Source organism: Panthera tigris, chromosome X (genome assembly GCF_018350195.1).
Source record: "Panthera tigris isolate Pti1 chromosome X, P.tigris_Pti1_mat1.1, whole genome shotgun sequence".
Lineage (NCBI taxonomy): Eukaryota > Metazoa > Chordata > Mammalia > Carnivora > Felidae > Panthera > Panthera tigris.
In genome coordinates, this window is record NC_056677.1 from 110,389,046 (window position 1) to 110,405,487 (window position 16,442).

The window sequence follows — 16,442 nt, forward strand, 5'->3', positions numbered from 1 at the left end:
CTAAGTGTTCGAAGGCAAATGAGAGCAGGGAATAATTAGAGAATCAGTTCCTGGAGACCATGAAGAAGATGTGATTAAAACCACAGCCTTAGCTTTAAAGAACTGGACGGGCAATTCTTTCTGAGTCTTGAAGGAAGCCACAAAGGATGGGTGTACGAGATAAAGTCACTTAGCCCAGATGGCCCAACTCTAAATAAGTCAGAAAGCTAAGGCCTTTGCCGAGAATGAGGTACAGAAAGCAGGATCTAGAGCCCGAAGAAAGATGGGGAGGCTGTTAGTGGGAGTGTGCTGGTGGTTGGTGGTTCCATAAGACATTAAGAGATCCTATGCTATATCCTCAGGCATTGTTAATAGGGTGTTGTTACAAGATGACTCCCTTTCGTAGCCCTTGAAATAACAGGCTGCATCTATCAGCCATGCTAATTGGAGCTGGCTAGCAGACCTGGGGCCTGAAACTCACTAGGGTCGCAGAGCTCTTCCTCTCTGGAACATCCCCTGCGCTTCCTTACCACCTCTTAAGGCATGCTGTGGTCCATCGCCTATCATAGATACTTGTCTTTTCCTTGTTAGACTGTAAATAGTTGAGGGAGAAGGCTGTGTCTTATTCACTGTTGTGCTGTACCTTAAGCATAGCGCTTTGTACACAACAGGCAGAGGATGTCTGTACCAGGCACACACCTCTCTATAGCATTTATCACACCATACCATATTTGTTTGCTTCTTTGTCTCCCTTTTTAGACCACGAGCTTGAGGTTAGGGATGGAGTTGATGTATGTCTCTCTTGTGTTTGGAACTTTGTAGTTTTACAGATGTTTATTGAATCAAATTGTTGAAATGAGTGCACGGTTGAGAGACTGAATAAAAGATAGCAAAATGTGGGGAGTTGGGGAGAAATCTAAAAAGACAACACACTGCACAGACAGTACGTTTTGTTACTTTCCCTATCAATGTCATTCTGACATCAATCAGTAAGTGTGTAAACGCTGGTGAAAATAATGCAGGGGGACCGTTTTAAAATACGAAGTAATGTTTGGAACACACGTTCTGGATCTTCTTATGTAAATTGCCAGCCTCTCCTTTCACTGTAGAGGGCCTGGGTGAAAGCGCTAAGGGTCCCGTGCAGCTAAATGACTGCTTTGTCCAACATTAGTTACCTGCTTGTATGGGATGCAATGTTACATGAACGCAGTTACTGTTTCCTTTAGAATAACAATTTAAGTTTGACCTTGCAGGGAGAAATAAAAACAATGTTGAAACAGGGTAGTAACAATATAGGATGGCAACAATGAAAATCCACCGCGACCCCCCTCCTTCCCTTTTACAGGAAAAATAGCTACAAAAAGGTTATCTTTAAATTTTCATTGGTTTGTTAGGGCTTTTTTTTTTTTTTTTTTTTTTTTAACCACTTGCTGGCAGTCTATGAGCGTAGGAGAAAATGACAAAAGCTGGCCCTTACATAGGGCATAGTATGTGTCCAAGTGTTATTCTATGTGATTTACGTGTATGAACTCCTTTCTCTTAACAGCTCTTTGAGATGGATACCATTGTGATCTCCATTTTGGACGTGCTGAAACTGAGGGACGGAGAGGTAATGCAACGTGCTCAAGGTCATAGAGCTAGAAGTGGGGGAGCTGGAATTCAAACCCAAGCAGTCAGGCTCCATACATCAAAGAGGAAAGCGCTCGGTTAGGTGTCGGGTTTACCTGTGTGAGTTTATAAAGGAAATCACTTATCTTTGTTGATTATGATAATCTCCGTATTTACAGAGGGCCTGTTATATGCCAGGGACGCTCATAGACGTTTAACTTGCATTATCTCATTTCTTCTTCACAATAAACCCGTGAGATAGTATTTTTAATCCCCATCTTAAAGACAAAAAAAAAAACAAAAACAAAAACAAAAAAACAACTCTCAGATACAGAGACGAAAATGCTTTGCCCAAGGATTGAAATCCAGGCCGACCTACTCCACTACGAGCTTCTCAGTCTTTCGTGGCAGTAAAATGAGAGAACGGAGGACCTCAAAGGGATGTCACGAGAGTACAATGAAATAATGGATGTGAAAAGGCCTCGGTGAACAAGTGCAAGGGATCAGGCCTACCCACTTGAATCCCTGTTGAAAACTGGTTACCCAGGGCTCCCGCCCAACGGTTTCTAGTCCCAACCCTGCCCCTTCTCCCCCCGACCCACGGCGATATCTTCGAATGTCTTTCTCTATCTGCTCGGAGCCTGCCCCCAAACACTTGGCTGAGCGGCGGACCGGAGAATAGAAGGTACGCGCGCGAGCAGGAGGCGGAGCTTGCCGCCCCGATCCGTACTGGGGGCGGCCTCGGCACATGCGCCGTGGTTCTGCGGCTTCAGTTGCCCCGGCCGTGCAGCCAACCGGGGCTCGCGGCGCGCTGGAGACGTATTAACGCTGTGTTGAGTCGTTGCGTGCGAGGGGGGCGACGTAAGGGCGCTCCGCGAGCCCGTCTCTCCTCGAATGAAAGGAAACAACCTCCGGCGACAGAGCCCCGCTCCCAGGCGCTGCCGGAGAACCGACACCGACTTCTTTCTCTTTCCCCTCATTGGCGCTTCTCCCCTGCCGTTCGCCTCTGGGCCCCGCCGGTGAGTCCCCACGGTAGCTCGGGGGCCCCCCATTCTCTGCCCGGCGGGAGAAGACAAGGAGGATGGCGGTGGCCAGGCCGCCGCCCCTGCCCGTTGTTAAGGGGGACTCTCGGTGGTCTCGCTTTATTGTCAAGGACCCCAGAAGCGCCGCTTGTTGAAGGCGCTTGGCAGAGAGGTGGCTGAGAAAAGTGCTTCGGAGGAGCTAAGGGAGCGGTTAGGCTCCAGCGTAGACTTCGGGGGAAGGGGCGCAGCATTTAGGGAGGAAAAAATACTGGGAATTTTTAGTCTTTGCCATCGCTTAGGACATATTTGGGAAGGAGGGAGACTCCCAGTTTGGGAAGCGTAAGAGGAGGAATGGTCAGGATGGCAAGAGGGTTGGCTTTGCGGAATGAGGAAAAACTCTGGGGTGGGGGGAATGAGGGGTGAAACTGAGATCTGAAACGAAGACTATTTGAGAGCGAACTCCTGGGGAAGGACGGTTAAAGAAAGTGGTGGGATATCTTCCTGGATTCGGGAGGACTGGAAAAGGACGATTAGGGGACCCTGACTTGACGACCGAAAGGACCTGCTAAAGTGTTTTAGAGGAAGATAGTTTTGCGAGTTTATCTAGCGCTTGATTAGAGGGAGGTCTCGGAGTCTAGTGTGTATTGAGGAATAAATAACGGAGAGAGGATCCGGTACGTTATGTATACCATCCTTTTATTATATGGACGAACAGCACGGCATTCTTTTGAAATTTGTTCGTTTCGATATTCTGCGTGGAAGTTGAAAAATCCTTTCTTTTTGAAAACCCCTTTTCTTTTCATCGGCTTACTACGTAATATCGGGTCTTATTCAGACAGTTCAAATTCTTTCTTACCCTTGGGTTTGAAACAACTGGAAAATTCCTTCAGTTTCCTTTTGAATAACCGCAAAAAGCAGTGCGAAGCATGTAATAATATCGTGCAACCAAATTCAGGTGCCCTTCCGGTTCATCTCGATCGTTTATTTCTCTTCAGTGTAACTTTCCTGACCGAAATACTGCTTGTTTGGGGATCACGTTTATGTATTTTCAACTGTATGTTTCAGCTTGATTGCGTGTGGGATTGTTTGATCTTCCGGAACGGCAGTTTTTGTTTTGTTTTGTTTTGTTTTGTTTTTCTGTGGAAATGGTCTTTCAGATACGAGACGTTGAATGAGCTCTCGACTTGGTTCTTGAATGCTCTCCTTGATGTTTCAGGTTATTTCCACCTTGGTGCTTTACAGCATCTTGTAAAATCAGGAACGAATTGATTGCCTCAGCCTAACTAATCGAGCTTTTATATTTTTTCAGACATTTCAATTATGTTTCTCACGCTGTTATCTTTGCCTCTTTTTTTCTGCTTTATAACATGATCCATAATGTTATGTTTCTTTTAAGGAAAAGGTTTCATTGTTGGGCAAAAGCATCAAAGTTTGATCTCTGCGTGCCCTGAAAAACCTTTTACGCTGAAATTAAAATGCCACATAGCTGCGTGGATCGTTATGAACCCCTTAATATTGGTCCTTGGAATGCCCTTATTCTCCTTAACGAGAGACCACAAGTGAGACAGCATTAGATAAAAATCTGTATTTTTATGATAAAGACATTTTTGTGAGGAGTCATTGTTTCCATGATGTTCCCCACTTCATGTTTCACAAGGAGGCTGTAAAAAATTAGCAAGATATGCACAGATACATTATTTTAATTTTAGTGGAAAAATCCATTTAGTCATTGCACATTGGGGAAAGTTTTTAATTGGTTTGGTGCACTTTGTTGTGTTTTCTGTTCACTTTACCAATTTAAACTGATGAAAACACTAGAATATTTTTGAATGCAAAATAAAGCGTACCTTTTTTCTCTCTTAGATTTTTGGGTATTTGATATCTTAGAAAAGGGAATTCTCAAAATTAGGATGACAAATTTACCTGTTTATAAATTCAAAACAGGCAGAATTCTGTACGGATACAATTTGAGGGACACCATTTTCAGAATCAATTTCAAGAGTAAAAAGTGCTTTTTTACTCTAGGACTTTTTAGAACCTTACAACCCGGTTTTATAGCCTATGCTAGGGTTGTGCAGAAATTACACATTAAAGATGACTGTACAGATTAGATTCATAATGTGCTATCCTTTGAACTGGCCAAGGATGACCGGGGAGAAATGCTGAATATGTTACAGTGGTTTCAGAGTGTCTACTATTCATTGCATAGTCGTAAAGAAAGCTAATTTAGAACTCAAATAGCAGATTTTGGTGCTGTTTGAATTTTGCTGTTTTGCATGGTTAATTCTAAAGATTTTGGCAGCTATATTCTTGATAAAGCAACTGAACACATATTTGCCTGTACAAATGCAAACACACTTCCCCTTTTGTTTCTTTTGTTTCTCTGTTATGTCCTTTTTTTTCTTTAATCCTAAAAGTATTTGCTGCCTGTTTTCAATCAGTTTCATGGTTTATAGGCAGTGCTGTGAATACAGTACTGTTGTAAAGTATCCGATGGCGTTTGGAAGACTAAGGTATTTAAAATTGTAGATAGCATTAAGGGTTTGTTAAACCCATCAACACAGAGACTGCCAAGGCCTTTGAAGTTTTGTTTAAAAAACAAAACAAAACAACCCTAGGTATAAATTGATAAAAAGACCTGTTTCTTTGTGGCTTCACGTTAAATTTTGATTAAGTATCTGCAGTTTTATATTATAAAGCACTGAGTGGTTTGCAGCTAACACCTTCCTGGCACCAGCTGCTACTGTTCTTGCTGGTGAATGAAGTGCTTCTCACAAAGCTACAATGTGGTGTCAGTGAGTCCATTTTTCAACATAGTATTATGAAAATACTCAAGTATATAGAACAATGGGAAGAATTTTAGTAAATTTTAAGATGAACATTGCAGATTTTATTTATTGTGACTTCTGTTGTGGCAGCCTGGATCCTGGACCACTTAGTTCGGTTGCTTTGGGAAAACTACACAAATCACATAACTGATTTTACACTTGTTTAGGTTCTTCTTAAGAATCCATGTTGAGATTGATGATCTAAATCTGAAACCTTCTATCTTAGAGCTTTTCTTCCCTTTCTTTGTGTTTGACTTTACTACCTAGAATTATAATTTGACTAGATTTAAGGGTCACACAGAAAAATTATCCTTCCTTTATACAATATTGCTAATTTAATGTGAACGTTACTGCATTTAGAACACCACTCTCTGTTTGTAACTTTAACCTACAGACTTTTGGAATAAGCCTCAGAGTCAGATAATATAGTTGTTTTTTATGAATAATCGGTTCCTAAAGTATGGTTTTTATAAATAGACTTATAAGCTTAATTTTTTCTTTACTCTAAAGAGGGATACAATAGCAAAAATTTATTAAAGATGTATACGTGATTTTTTTCTAAACTTGAAAATAATTCACATTTTAAAAATAAGTGTTCCAGAGTCACGGTTAAGTGCATTCATTTCTCCTTTGTTGGTTTATGAATATGTGAACTTGAACGAGTTGTGCAATTCTAGAATTCTGTTCACTCTGGATATTGTGTAGTTCTCTTACAAGTTTCTGCTCTGTTCTCAGATATATAATTCTTGGTCTCCTTGAAGGGGAATCTAGCTATACATGAAAAATATTTTTCATTAATATTGTGAGCAGATGACTGTTTTAGTGTCACACATTGCACATTTTTAATTTATCCACACAGAAATCGTTTTAGTTATTTCACATATCCTCTAATTTGGGAGCCGTTTGATTTTTCCGAATTATTTCAGTAACTTATCTTTATGCATACATTTGGTTTTTTCATTATGGAGGCATTTCAGGTTTTAATGTTCATTTGTCTATTCTAAATACCCGCTTAAAAATGCATATATTAAAACTTAGGTTAAATATTAAACAACTACATGACTGTGTAAATGGATATTAAAGCGCAATTAACCATTTTGTTGCCCTTCTCATTCTCTGTAGCATTTCTTGAGGCTTAAAGTGGCATTCTAAAAGCAATTTAAAAATCATGTCAAGCTCAGTTGAACAGAAAAAAGGGCCCACAAGACAGCGCAAATGTGGCTTTTGTAAGTCAAATAGAGACAAGGAATGCGGACAGTTACTAATATCTGCAAACCAGAAGGTGGCAGCGCACCATAAGTGCATGGTAAGTAGAGGCCGGCAGCCGAGAGACCCGAAACCGGGAGGACCCGACAGTGACTGACTGTTCCAGAACAGGATGAAAGTCAGTTAAATTTTTAAGATCTGGTTTCTCACTAATGCTATGCCATTTGTACTAGAAAAGTTCCTTTTAAAGTTAACATCTTGTTGACTGTTTCACTGTAATGTCTTTAAATATGAATCTTAATTGTTTTTATATGTAATTTATAGCTCTTTTCATCTGCTTTGGTATCATCACACTCTGATAACGAAAGTCTCGGTGGATTTTCTATTGAAGATGTCCAAAAGGAAATTAAAAGAGGCACGAAGCTGGTAAGTTGGTATTTCTGCCTCTTGAGAATAAAACTGACTTTAAGATCATTAAAGGGGAAATTGCTTATTTTAGAGTGTATTGCATTATTATTAACAGTATAATTTTAAATTGCAGTCTTCCCCCCACCCCCCCCCCCCCGAACCAGAAATTCCAAGGCTGGGTTTAACCTATTTATCACTTGACAAAAAAGGAGGGAATCAATATTTATATTGTTCCGATTTTTTTTTCTTTTCAAAAAGAATTAAAATCTTCTTGGAGGCTGTGTTGACTTAGAAAACAAGCAGTTTGCTTAATTTGAATAGATCACGTGTTAAAGCATTCATTCAAGGGAATTTTCATAACTCAGATGTGTTTTCCTCTTCCGTCATCAAGTAATTGTGGTGATCATAAATGAAGGTGACAGTACCCTTTCGGCAAAACAATGTTACCACTTGCTGCATTTTATTGTCGTTCAGCCATGTAACAGCATTTATGACTTTGTGTAACTTTTGATGAATTTTACTGTTTTTTCTGAAGGTATGTATGCTACAGTAACTTCCTGTAGTTGTCTTCACTACTGGTAACCAGATTGACAAGATACTATATTGCTGTTTTGGAAAAGTAATATTGTCTCCCCTCGGGACTTAGAAAAGTGCTCTCTGTACTTATGATGCAGTAGGGTTTACATTGAAACAATTTTCCCTCTTTGGCTATTGTATTTCTCCTTTGAGCCCTTTATTGAAATTACATCTGTAAATGTACCTTCGGTAGCTTCACTCTCAAGTGTGCCGTTATTTTATTTTTTTAATGCTTATTTATTTTTGAGAGAGAAAGAACATGCACCTGAGTACACATGCGGGCACAGGAGAGGGGCAGAGAGAGAGGGAGACAGAGGCTCTATGCTGACAGCAGCGAGCCCGACGTGGCGCTCAAACTCACGAACTGTGAGATCAGGACCTGAGCCGAAAGTCAGACGCTTAACCGACTGAGCCACCCAGGCACCCCTCAGATGTTTCATTATTTTAAAGATGGGTTTGGCAGAACATATATGTATGTTCTTGGGCACTGGATAATCTCCTATTTCGCAAAGAATAGGATGAGCAGAGGTAGGAACTGTCATTTTGATGATCAGGAATAATCCATTTTTTGTAAGTTGTCAGTCTTGTAGTATTAGGGGAAAAAGCAATATGAAGAAATTGAAGGATTTGAGACTTGCTTTAGGATAAATAATCTCAAACCCTAGAATCATTATTGGCGCAGGTGGGAATTCAGAGGTCAGTTTTTGTGGTAGTGAGGCCTTAACTGTGAAAGCATTTGTATTCCCCCATCCCCAAAACTGCTGTAGTAATAGAATGCTTCGTGGTTTTTTTTTTAATATATTTTTTAAATGTTTATTCACTTTTCGAGAGACAGAGACAGAGCGTGAGCAGGGCAGGAGCAGAGAGAAAGGGAGACGCAAAATCCGAAGCAGGCTCCGGGCTCTGAACTGTCAGCACAGAGCCCGATGCGAAGCTTGAACTCACGAACTGTGAGATCATGACCTGAACCGAAGTCGGATGCTTAACTCACTGAGCCACCCAGGCGCCCCTCGTGTTTTTTTTTTTATCGTGATTTTTATTTGCTGGTTTTAGATTTCTTCATGTTTTTATGGCTTGCTGATTTTTGAGAACCAGAGCAGTATGTTTTTATTTCCTAGTCCTTAAAAACAAATTCAGATGCACAGAAAGAATACTATTTACTTGCAAGTGGTTGTGCTGTAAACCTTATTACCCCATTATTTATTCCTTGGCATTATGAATATGTCTGGAAAATGCTCTACATCCTGACTCGTGAGCATTTTGCTCCCTTGACGTGGCTGCTCTAGTCAGAACGGGAGCAGTTTTGGTCTCAGTGTTACTGATTATTAACAAATGCAGTGCCTCGTTTTACATGAAGCAGTATGGCTAAATCCAGTGGAGATTTCATTTATTTGGACGTGTTTGTGAAGAGAGCATCTGAACTTTGTACACGTTTCACTAATATAAATTATTTTGATTACTTTTTAATGGTATAGTATAGGGAGTTAATTTTTTCTCAATTGTAGTGCGTTGTAAAGAACGGCATTTGTCCCTTGAACTAGGGATGGGAGAGCATCGGAGGTTAAGACCACAAACTATGGTAACAGACTTGGATTTGAATCGCAGCCCTGTCGCTGGCTGGCTGGGTGACCCTGGACAAGTTATTTACTTGTGTACACCACGTTTTCCTCACCTGCCAAAAGGAGACAGTGGCAGTGCTTGTCTCCCAGGGATACTGTGAGAATTCAAAGAGAGACTATCTGGGACTTAGCGTGGTGCCTGGCACGTGGCTAGGACTTGGTAAATGGTAGCCACCCTGGTAGCTAGTGTTTACAAATAATAATAACCCGCTCATGTCATTGTAGGCTAATGAAAAGCATGCTGGGCTGGGAAGTCATGAGGCTTGTTTTTTTAATAACTCTGTCACTGACACATTATGTAACTTTAGACAGGTCGTTAACTTATTTGTCTTTTTGCCAGTGGTAAACAGATAATGCTGCATCACTGCTTACTAGACGGTGATGTTACATGACTAAAAAGTTCTATAAAAGATCGAAAGAGTTGCCTTAGGAAAGGTGTTTCAAAAACTATTTTGAGGCCCTGGGCATCTATTAGTGAGGAATAGGGGCAAAAGGAAAGAATTTGAGCCTATAGTTGTGTTCCTTTTCCTCCTCCCAAATGTCAGAATTTAAATACGTTACATGGGGGATAGGACTCGAGTGGCATTCGTATGTTTAACTTTGATCTGTGCAGGGAAGGTAGGTCGTGAATACCCACTGAAAATAGGTGCTTCCAAGTGAGGTTCCAGCCTGTACCTGGTGTTGGCTTAACAGGTGCTCCCTGGCACCAAAGAGAAGTTTCGAGAGAAGAGGCTGGGACCTGCGATGAAAGTGTATAGGTGACCAAATGGGGTCAGAGTCTGAGAGAATGGGAGGTCACAGAGCAGGAGTTACAGGAATGTGGTTTTTATGTTCTTGCTGCCATAGGCAGTTTTCCAAGGTTTTCATGTCAGTCACAAAGATGAGGGGAGGAGAGCTATTCTGTATAAACAAATTCATCTCTTTTTCATCACCTTTGAGCGCCCAGATGGACCAGGAATGGCCAGAGTACTAAGAATTTTATCATTTGAGTCTCTGTTTTTGCAGTTGAGACAGATACATATTTTTCCAGAATGGTTTCCCAGTTCCTATTGAAGCCATATGAAGACACCACATCTGTACCATCTACTCTTACCCTCCAGCCATCTAGCACAGAAATGCATTCTTCCAAGTAAAATTATGAATCATCATGACTGTTTTCATTCTCTTTGAGGAGATACTTGAGTATATTTGAAGAACATACTCTTTCTGGAGGAAGATAGGTGGTGAAATCCTTAAGAGTTCTACGTTGGATAGTTAACTGTTACAATTGGTAACTGTGTCAGATATATCACTCTAAGGACAGGAGTTCAGAAGGCCCTTTAGTTCCTCTTCCCTCACCCCCATGCAAGATTGCCTACAAGCCATCCAACATAAGATTTTTCTCCGCTGTTTTTTTTTAATGTTTTATTTATTATTTAGAGAGCACAAGTGGGGGGAGGGACAGAGAGAGAAGGGGACAGAGGATCCAAATTAGGCTCCGTGCTGACAGCAGCGAGCTTGATGTGGGGCTCAAACTCACGAACTATGAGATCGTGACCTGAGCCGGACTCTCATCTGACCGAGCCACCCGGGCACCCCTTGTCTCTGCTATTAAATATATCAAGAAGTTGTGATTCTACCCAAGCGACGTGAATCATGACCGTCATTATATTACACTCTTCAGAATTGAGGAATCCATCCTTCTTTGTAATTTAATTATCTCACTTAATTTAAAACCATTTATTTTAGGTCTCTCTCCTTCCATTAAAGGAAGTATTTGGGTTTTTTCTTTACTAAAAATGGACAGTCTTTCATATACTTGATGACTATCCTCAGGTCACTCCTGAACTTTCCCCTTTACAAACTAAATTTTACTCCCATGTCTAAAGAAATCCTCTGAACGTTTTTCCTGCTTTTTCCAGTAGTAGAAATAGATAACATTTATTGAACACTTAAGATGTGGGCAAAGTACCTTAAATACATGATTCTTTTTAATCCTGACAGTCATAATGTGAGATAGGAGGTTAAATCTCACTTTATGGATGAGGAAACTGAGGCTCAGTGCAGGAACCTGACGAAGGTCCTGTAGCTAGTAAGCGGCAGAGCTGGTGCTTGACTTTAGGGCCAGGCGACTCCAGAGCCGGAACTCTTCATCACCCTAGGTTATACTAGACTGCCTTTTACGCTACTCAATCCCAAATCATATTTTAAGAAACGTAATTATTAGGGCTTAGGAGTTTTCTAATAAATATGGAAATACTTCTGAATTTAGGACATAATCTAACTCCTGTTAATATATTCTCTTCATAGCATTGTTAGTTTGGGGGACAAAAATCTTACATACATACTAGGTGAGAATATTCTGATTCTGTTACCCTCAAGATATCTTTTGTGGCCTCTGAAAATGAAAAGACCAATTTTAGGTGGTCTTTACTTTGTTATTTCCTCAGTACCAGTGGAATGTTTGGCGCCCTAGAGAAATGGGGTATCTGATTTTGAGTTTATGATCTAGATATCGGGCATGCCATGAATCTGCATATATGACAATTTATACATCTTTTTATTGTGTGTGGGAGGAGCCTTGCCTATTCAGGTAAGTAAGACTGCTGCCTAGAGATGGTAAGGTTTAAAAGAGGGAACGGGGGGATGAGTCCAGGAAAGAGGTTAGCTACCAGAACAGGTCATTGAGACCGGCAGTAATGGTTCAGTTGAGTAAGGTGGGATAGTTGCTGGGTCTTTAAACCTTAGACAGGAATTTCAACTTGGATAGTAAGGGGATGGGGATGGGGAAAGCAGGATTTTTCAGGAGAAAAGGGATATACAGTGGTCACTACGGAGAATGAAACCTAATAACGGCAGCATTTTTGTCTGCTATACATAGATGTTCTGCAAGGGCATCTTAAAATGCATCCTGTCTAAAGCATTATTCATCATCTCCCTGCACTGAACCTTGATTCTCTTTCTAAATCCTTTACCTTCAAGTCTTCCTTCTTCCACATCTGTCACATTGACTCTCCTTCTGGGATGTCTCTGCTTCCTTTTCTTTCTTGATGCTCCCCTGCATCCAGTCTTCCTCTTCCCATCCTTCCAACATAACTGCTGGTAATCACTTGATCTCTGCTTCCCTGCCTCCGAACCTTTACTGGTGCCTTACTGTGTATGAAATAATACCCAGAGGCCTCAGCCTGCCCCTCAGAAGTCATAATCCACCTTTCCCATTCTTGATCTCCTTCTCTCTCCTCTTGGTTTCCCATACATCCTGTTTGTCCCCAATGTTGTGCAGGCACTGACATTATCCTAGCTGTCAGTTCTGTTTTTGAGTTCAGCTCAACCTTACCTCTGCCACTGAGTTTAACATGCTGTGCACTGTAATTGTTACACCTGTGCAAGTTTCTTCCCTGCTATATCGTGAACTCTGGGAGGGTAGAGACGATTCTCTTTGCCTAGCGCAGGATTCAGTGGGGACAGTGCATGGAAGGCACTTAGCAGGGTACTTGATGTCTCATTTGTGCTCAATGGCATTTTAATAAATGGGCACTCATTCATTGTTGAATTGGAAGGAGAGAAGAGCTTCAATTGGATAATAGTGTGAAACCTTAATGGCTAAGTATAAATTGGCTAGGGAGGTAATGGTGTAGCATAAAATTCCTCTTTTTTGGTTAATCAAAATTTTAGTGTTGTTTGCAGCTCTAGCAGTTGGAAAAGGAAGGAGCGAAATCTAAAGGGAAGACTCAGGTTGGTTACTTGTTCAGGATGGTAGAGCACTACGTATTCATCACACCGGAGGGTTTTCGTGTTTCTTCAACATTCCCTGGCCTGGTATGGTGTTATTTTTGTTGTTTCCTTAGGCATTGTATTTGTCAAGTCCTCCGTCTGGAGTCTAGAATTCATCTGTCTGTCCATTTATCAGTTACTTAATTTAGTGCCTACTTTGTACCAAAGCAGGATGCTTAGACACTTTGGGTACAACCATGAATGCGTCTAGTTTAGCCTTAGGAGTATGTAAAGAATGCCACAAGAGAGGTGGGATACGGGACCATCATGAATTCTATTTGAGAAGTCAGAAGGCTTCACAGAGAGCGACATTTGAAATGTGTTCCACTGGGAAAGTGATGCTGTAGAAGTCAAAGGGGGAAGAGTTTCAAGGAGGAGGAAGTGGTCAAAAGTATTAGGTAAGTATTAAATGGCAGTGCTATTTAGAGTCAGTGGCTCGTTTAGCATTCGGTAAGGGCAAAATGGGGTGCCCACAGAGCACAGAATGCTACTGCTGCTTGCTTGCTTGCTGCATACAAAGAAGCAGAAGATGCCAGGTGATTAGTGGTGCTACGAAATCCTTAGAGCAGTGGTCCTTAGCCAACTTTTACATCAGAAGAGGAGTGGGCAGGGCATTACAGGCATGTATCTTTTGAAAAAGATTCCTAGATGATTTTGGATGAACACTCCTGGCTGTGGACCAGTGCCTTAGAAGATGGGTTGACCAACTTTGATTATAGGACCAGGTAATAAATACTTAAGGATTTGCCAGCCTTATTGTCTCCATGGTAGTCACAGACAACACACAAAGAAATGAGCATGTCTATGTTCCGATAAAACTTTATTTACTAAAATGGCTGGTGGGCTGGGTCAGGCTTGCAGGACCCCTGCCTTAGGGTATTTTTGTGGAAAAACAGGTAAATTCTTCCTGAGTCACTGGCCTCGTGGTCATCTGTGTAACTGAGTGTACGTGCATCACGAGTATATTCATCTTAATGTGTACTTTTTTAAAAAGCTCAGGTGATGGCATGCAGATTAATGTGTGTAGGTATTTTACCTGTCATTTGTATTGAAATGAATTTTGCTTTACTTTGGAGATGATTAAGGAGAAAGAATGTAAGGTAAAAGAGAAACTTCAAGTCCACTGCTGGAGAAAATCAGCTCTTTGACTATTACTGAATAAATTATTTTTTTCTTTTGCCTTCACATACTACTTCTTTGCAATTGAGAATAATGTAAATTTATGTCATTACGTAACTACCTCTTATCTATTTGTGCTAATGGAGGAGCACCCAAACCAGTAATGTAAAATAATCTATGTTTGGTTTTGGGGGATGTGTTGGTACTCACTTGAGTACGGATATGTGTTTGACATTTCCCACTGAGTGAGTATATATAGTGGGCAACACGGCAGTTTAAAGTACCCTCAGCCTGAACTACAGAGCTGAGCTCAGAAAAACTATCTGAATGTTTCAGATGAAAAAAAAAAAAAAACAACCTTCAAAAGCTACAGTGAGAATTCATATTCCTCATCAGTGATGACTCACAAAGTCTGATAGAGTTGGAGTTTGTGATATTCAGACCAAGGTCAGGAGACCAGGTTAAGCAAGAACTTGATAGGCTTAATTAGTTCATGGCCCTCCAATTTCAAAAAGCTTTCTGAACTCATTTATTCAGTAACTGCTTAGATTTAGTCTGTTACTCTAATGAAAACAAGTACTTTTCAATGGCTCTGTTTTTTAGAAGCACTTGGAATTTTAAGGTCCTAACCTATCAGTTTTGTCCTTTTTTAATAACTTTGATGGTTTTCAGATTTCTTTTTTGCTTTCCAGCATTCCATTTAGACCTAATTATTACATAAAGTTGATTATTAATAATATTCTATTGTTAACTTTGTGTTTTTGTGAGACCCTCTTCAAAATGCTGAACTGTTTTTTTTTTTTTTTTAACTGTAGCTGTAGTATAAACCAGATACAGTTATGTGTTCATGTTTCACCCGACCACACAGTGGTATTCTTCTTAGGAATTTTTAACAGGTAAATTGGATAGCTGTCATTTAAACAGATAAGTCAGAGGTCACTCTTGTTTTCTAACAGTGTTGGATATGTAAGGTATTACTGTAAATAAAGCCGTGAACCTGGAGTTTAGGAGCATGTTTTAGGCAGCTCTGAAAACTTACCCTAACTGCCTTGTCCCGCATTCATTTTTATTGAAGGCAGTGTTATCCGTTATTAAAAACAACACAAAAAACCAGACACCAGTGTAAGGTGAACTGCCCTCACTTTATTTTTGTCTCCTGTCTCTTGTGCAGATATCCCTGGTACCCTGTCCCCAACTCCAGTGCTTTTTATGTTTCCCTTGCCTGCAGACTCCAGAATATGGCCTCATTTTGGAACCTCTTTTGCATTCTCATACCTTTGTAGCCCTTTTCTTAGAGCAGGTGTCTTGAGAGTAGTTAACTACTTGGCTGTGAGGATTTATATCTCTACGGTGGTGGTCGGTGATAGATACTGGTAGATACACAGCAGTTAAACTGGGCAAAGCGAAGTCTTAGCAAGTGAGCCCTTTGTCACTTGGTTCCATATGGCTCTGTCTAGCCATCAGATTCCAGCTTTCCTTTCTGCCTGTCCTAGAAGTTGGCAGTCTTATTTTAGTTTTACTTTGTGTCTCTCTGTGGTCTTCGTTGAGTTTTCCCTGAGCTTCGCCCATAGCTCCCGAGAAAGCAGTATTTCGCCTTTTATTCCTTAGGATTTCTTCCTTTTACAAACTGAATATCAGCGCTTGCCTGGTTTAATTGACTGAGGAGCAGGTACATCCCAGCTTCTGGCTCCCGCAGGACTTTAGCTAAGTCATAGCCCTTTCGGTTCCCTTTATCGGCACTCGTGTGATTTAGTTCCTCTTTAGTCTAGGTCAGCTCGTTGAGACTAAGCTTGTGGGGTACAGCTTAACCTTAACATAGTAGAGCTTCACTGAGAGTAGAAGAGTGGTTACCACAGGCAGGACGGTGGGGAGGTGTTGGTTAACGAGTAAGAAGTTGCAATTGGGAGGGTGAAGAAGTCTAGAAGCCTGGTGTACGGCGTGATGACTAGAGTTAATGCTACGTCGTATACTGGAAATTTGTTTGAGAGTAGATTTCGGGTGCTTTCACCACACACACATGCACACACACACACACAAAATGGTAAGCGTATGAAGACATGAAAATGGTAAGCATATGAATACGTGGCTATGCTAATCAGCTCAACTGTAGTAACCACTAATATTAAAATATCATGCCATGCATTCTAAATATGCATAACTTGTATTTTAAAAATTTAGGAGCTAGTGTAGCTTCTAACCACACTGTAAAGATGATGTGCAAATATCTGTAATAGGATAGGGCCTTTTTTTCCAGTCTCCCCATGTCAGAAGAGGTGTTTGAGTTTTGAGGCGTACTAGGTGTACTAGGGAGCAAACTGAAGAGG

The 16,442-nt window shown here is 40.8% G+C and overlaps 1 protein-coding gene across 4 annotated transcripts in view; it reads left to right on the forward strand.

Annotated features, from left to right (window-relative positions):
• Positions 1–2,458: 2,458 nt before the first annotated feature.
• Positions 2,459–16,442, forward strand: part of PHF6 (PHD finger protein 6) — a 57,057-nt gene continuing 43,073 nt past the window's right edge. For all 4 annotated transcript variants that reach the window (XM_042973723.1, XM_007093585.3, XM_007093586.3 and 1 more), the window contains exons 1-3: positions 2,459–2,606; positions 6,560–6,743; positions 6,968–7,069. In XM_042973723.1, the coding sequence (XP_042829657.1) occupies positions 6,606–6,743; positions 6,968–7,069 (240 nt within the window). In that variant the 5' untranslated portion in view covers positions 2,459–2,606; positions 6,560–6,605. The remainder of the gene's footprint in view (positions 2,607–6,559; positions 6,744–6,967; positions 7,070–16,442) is intronic.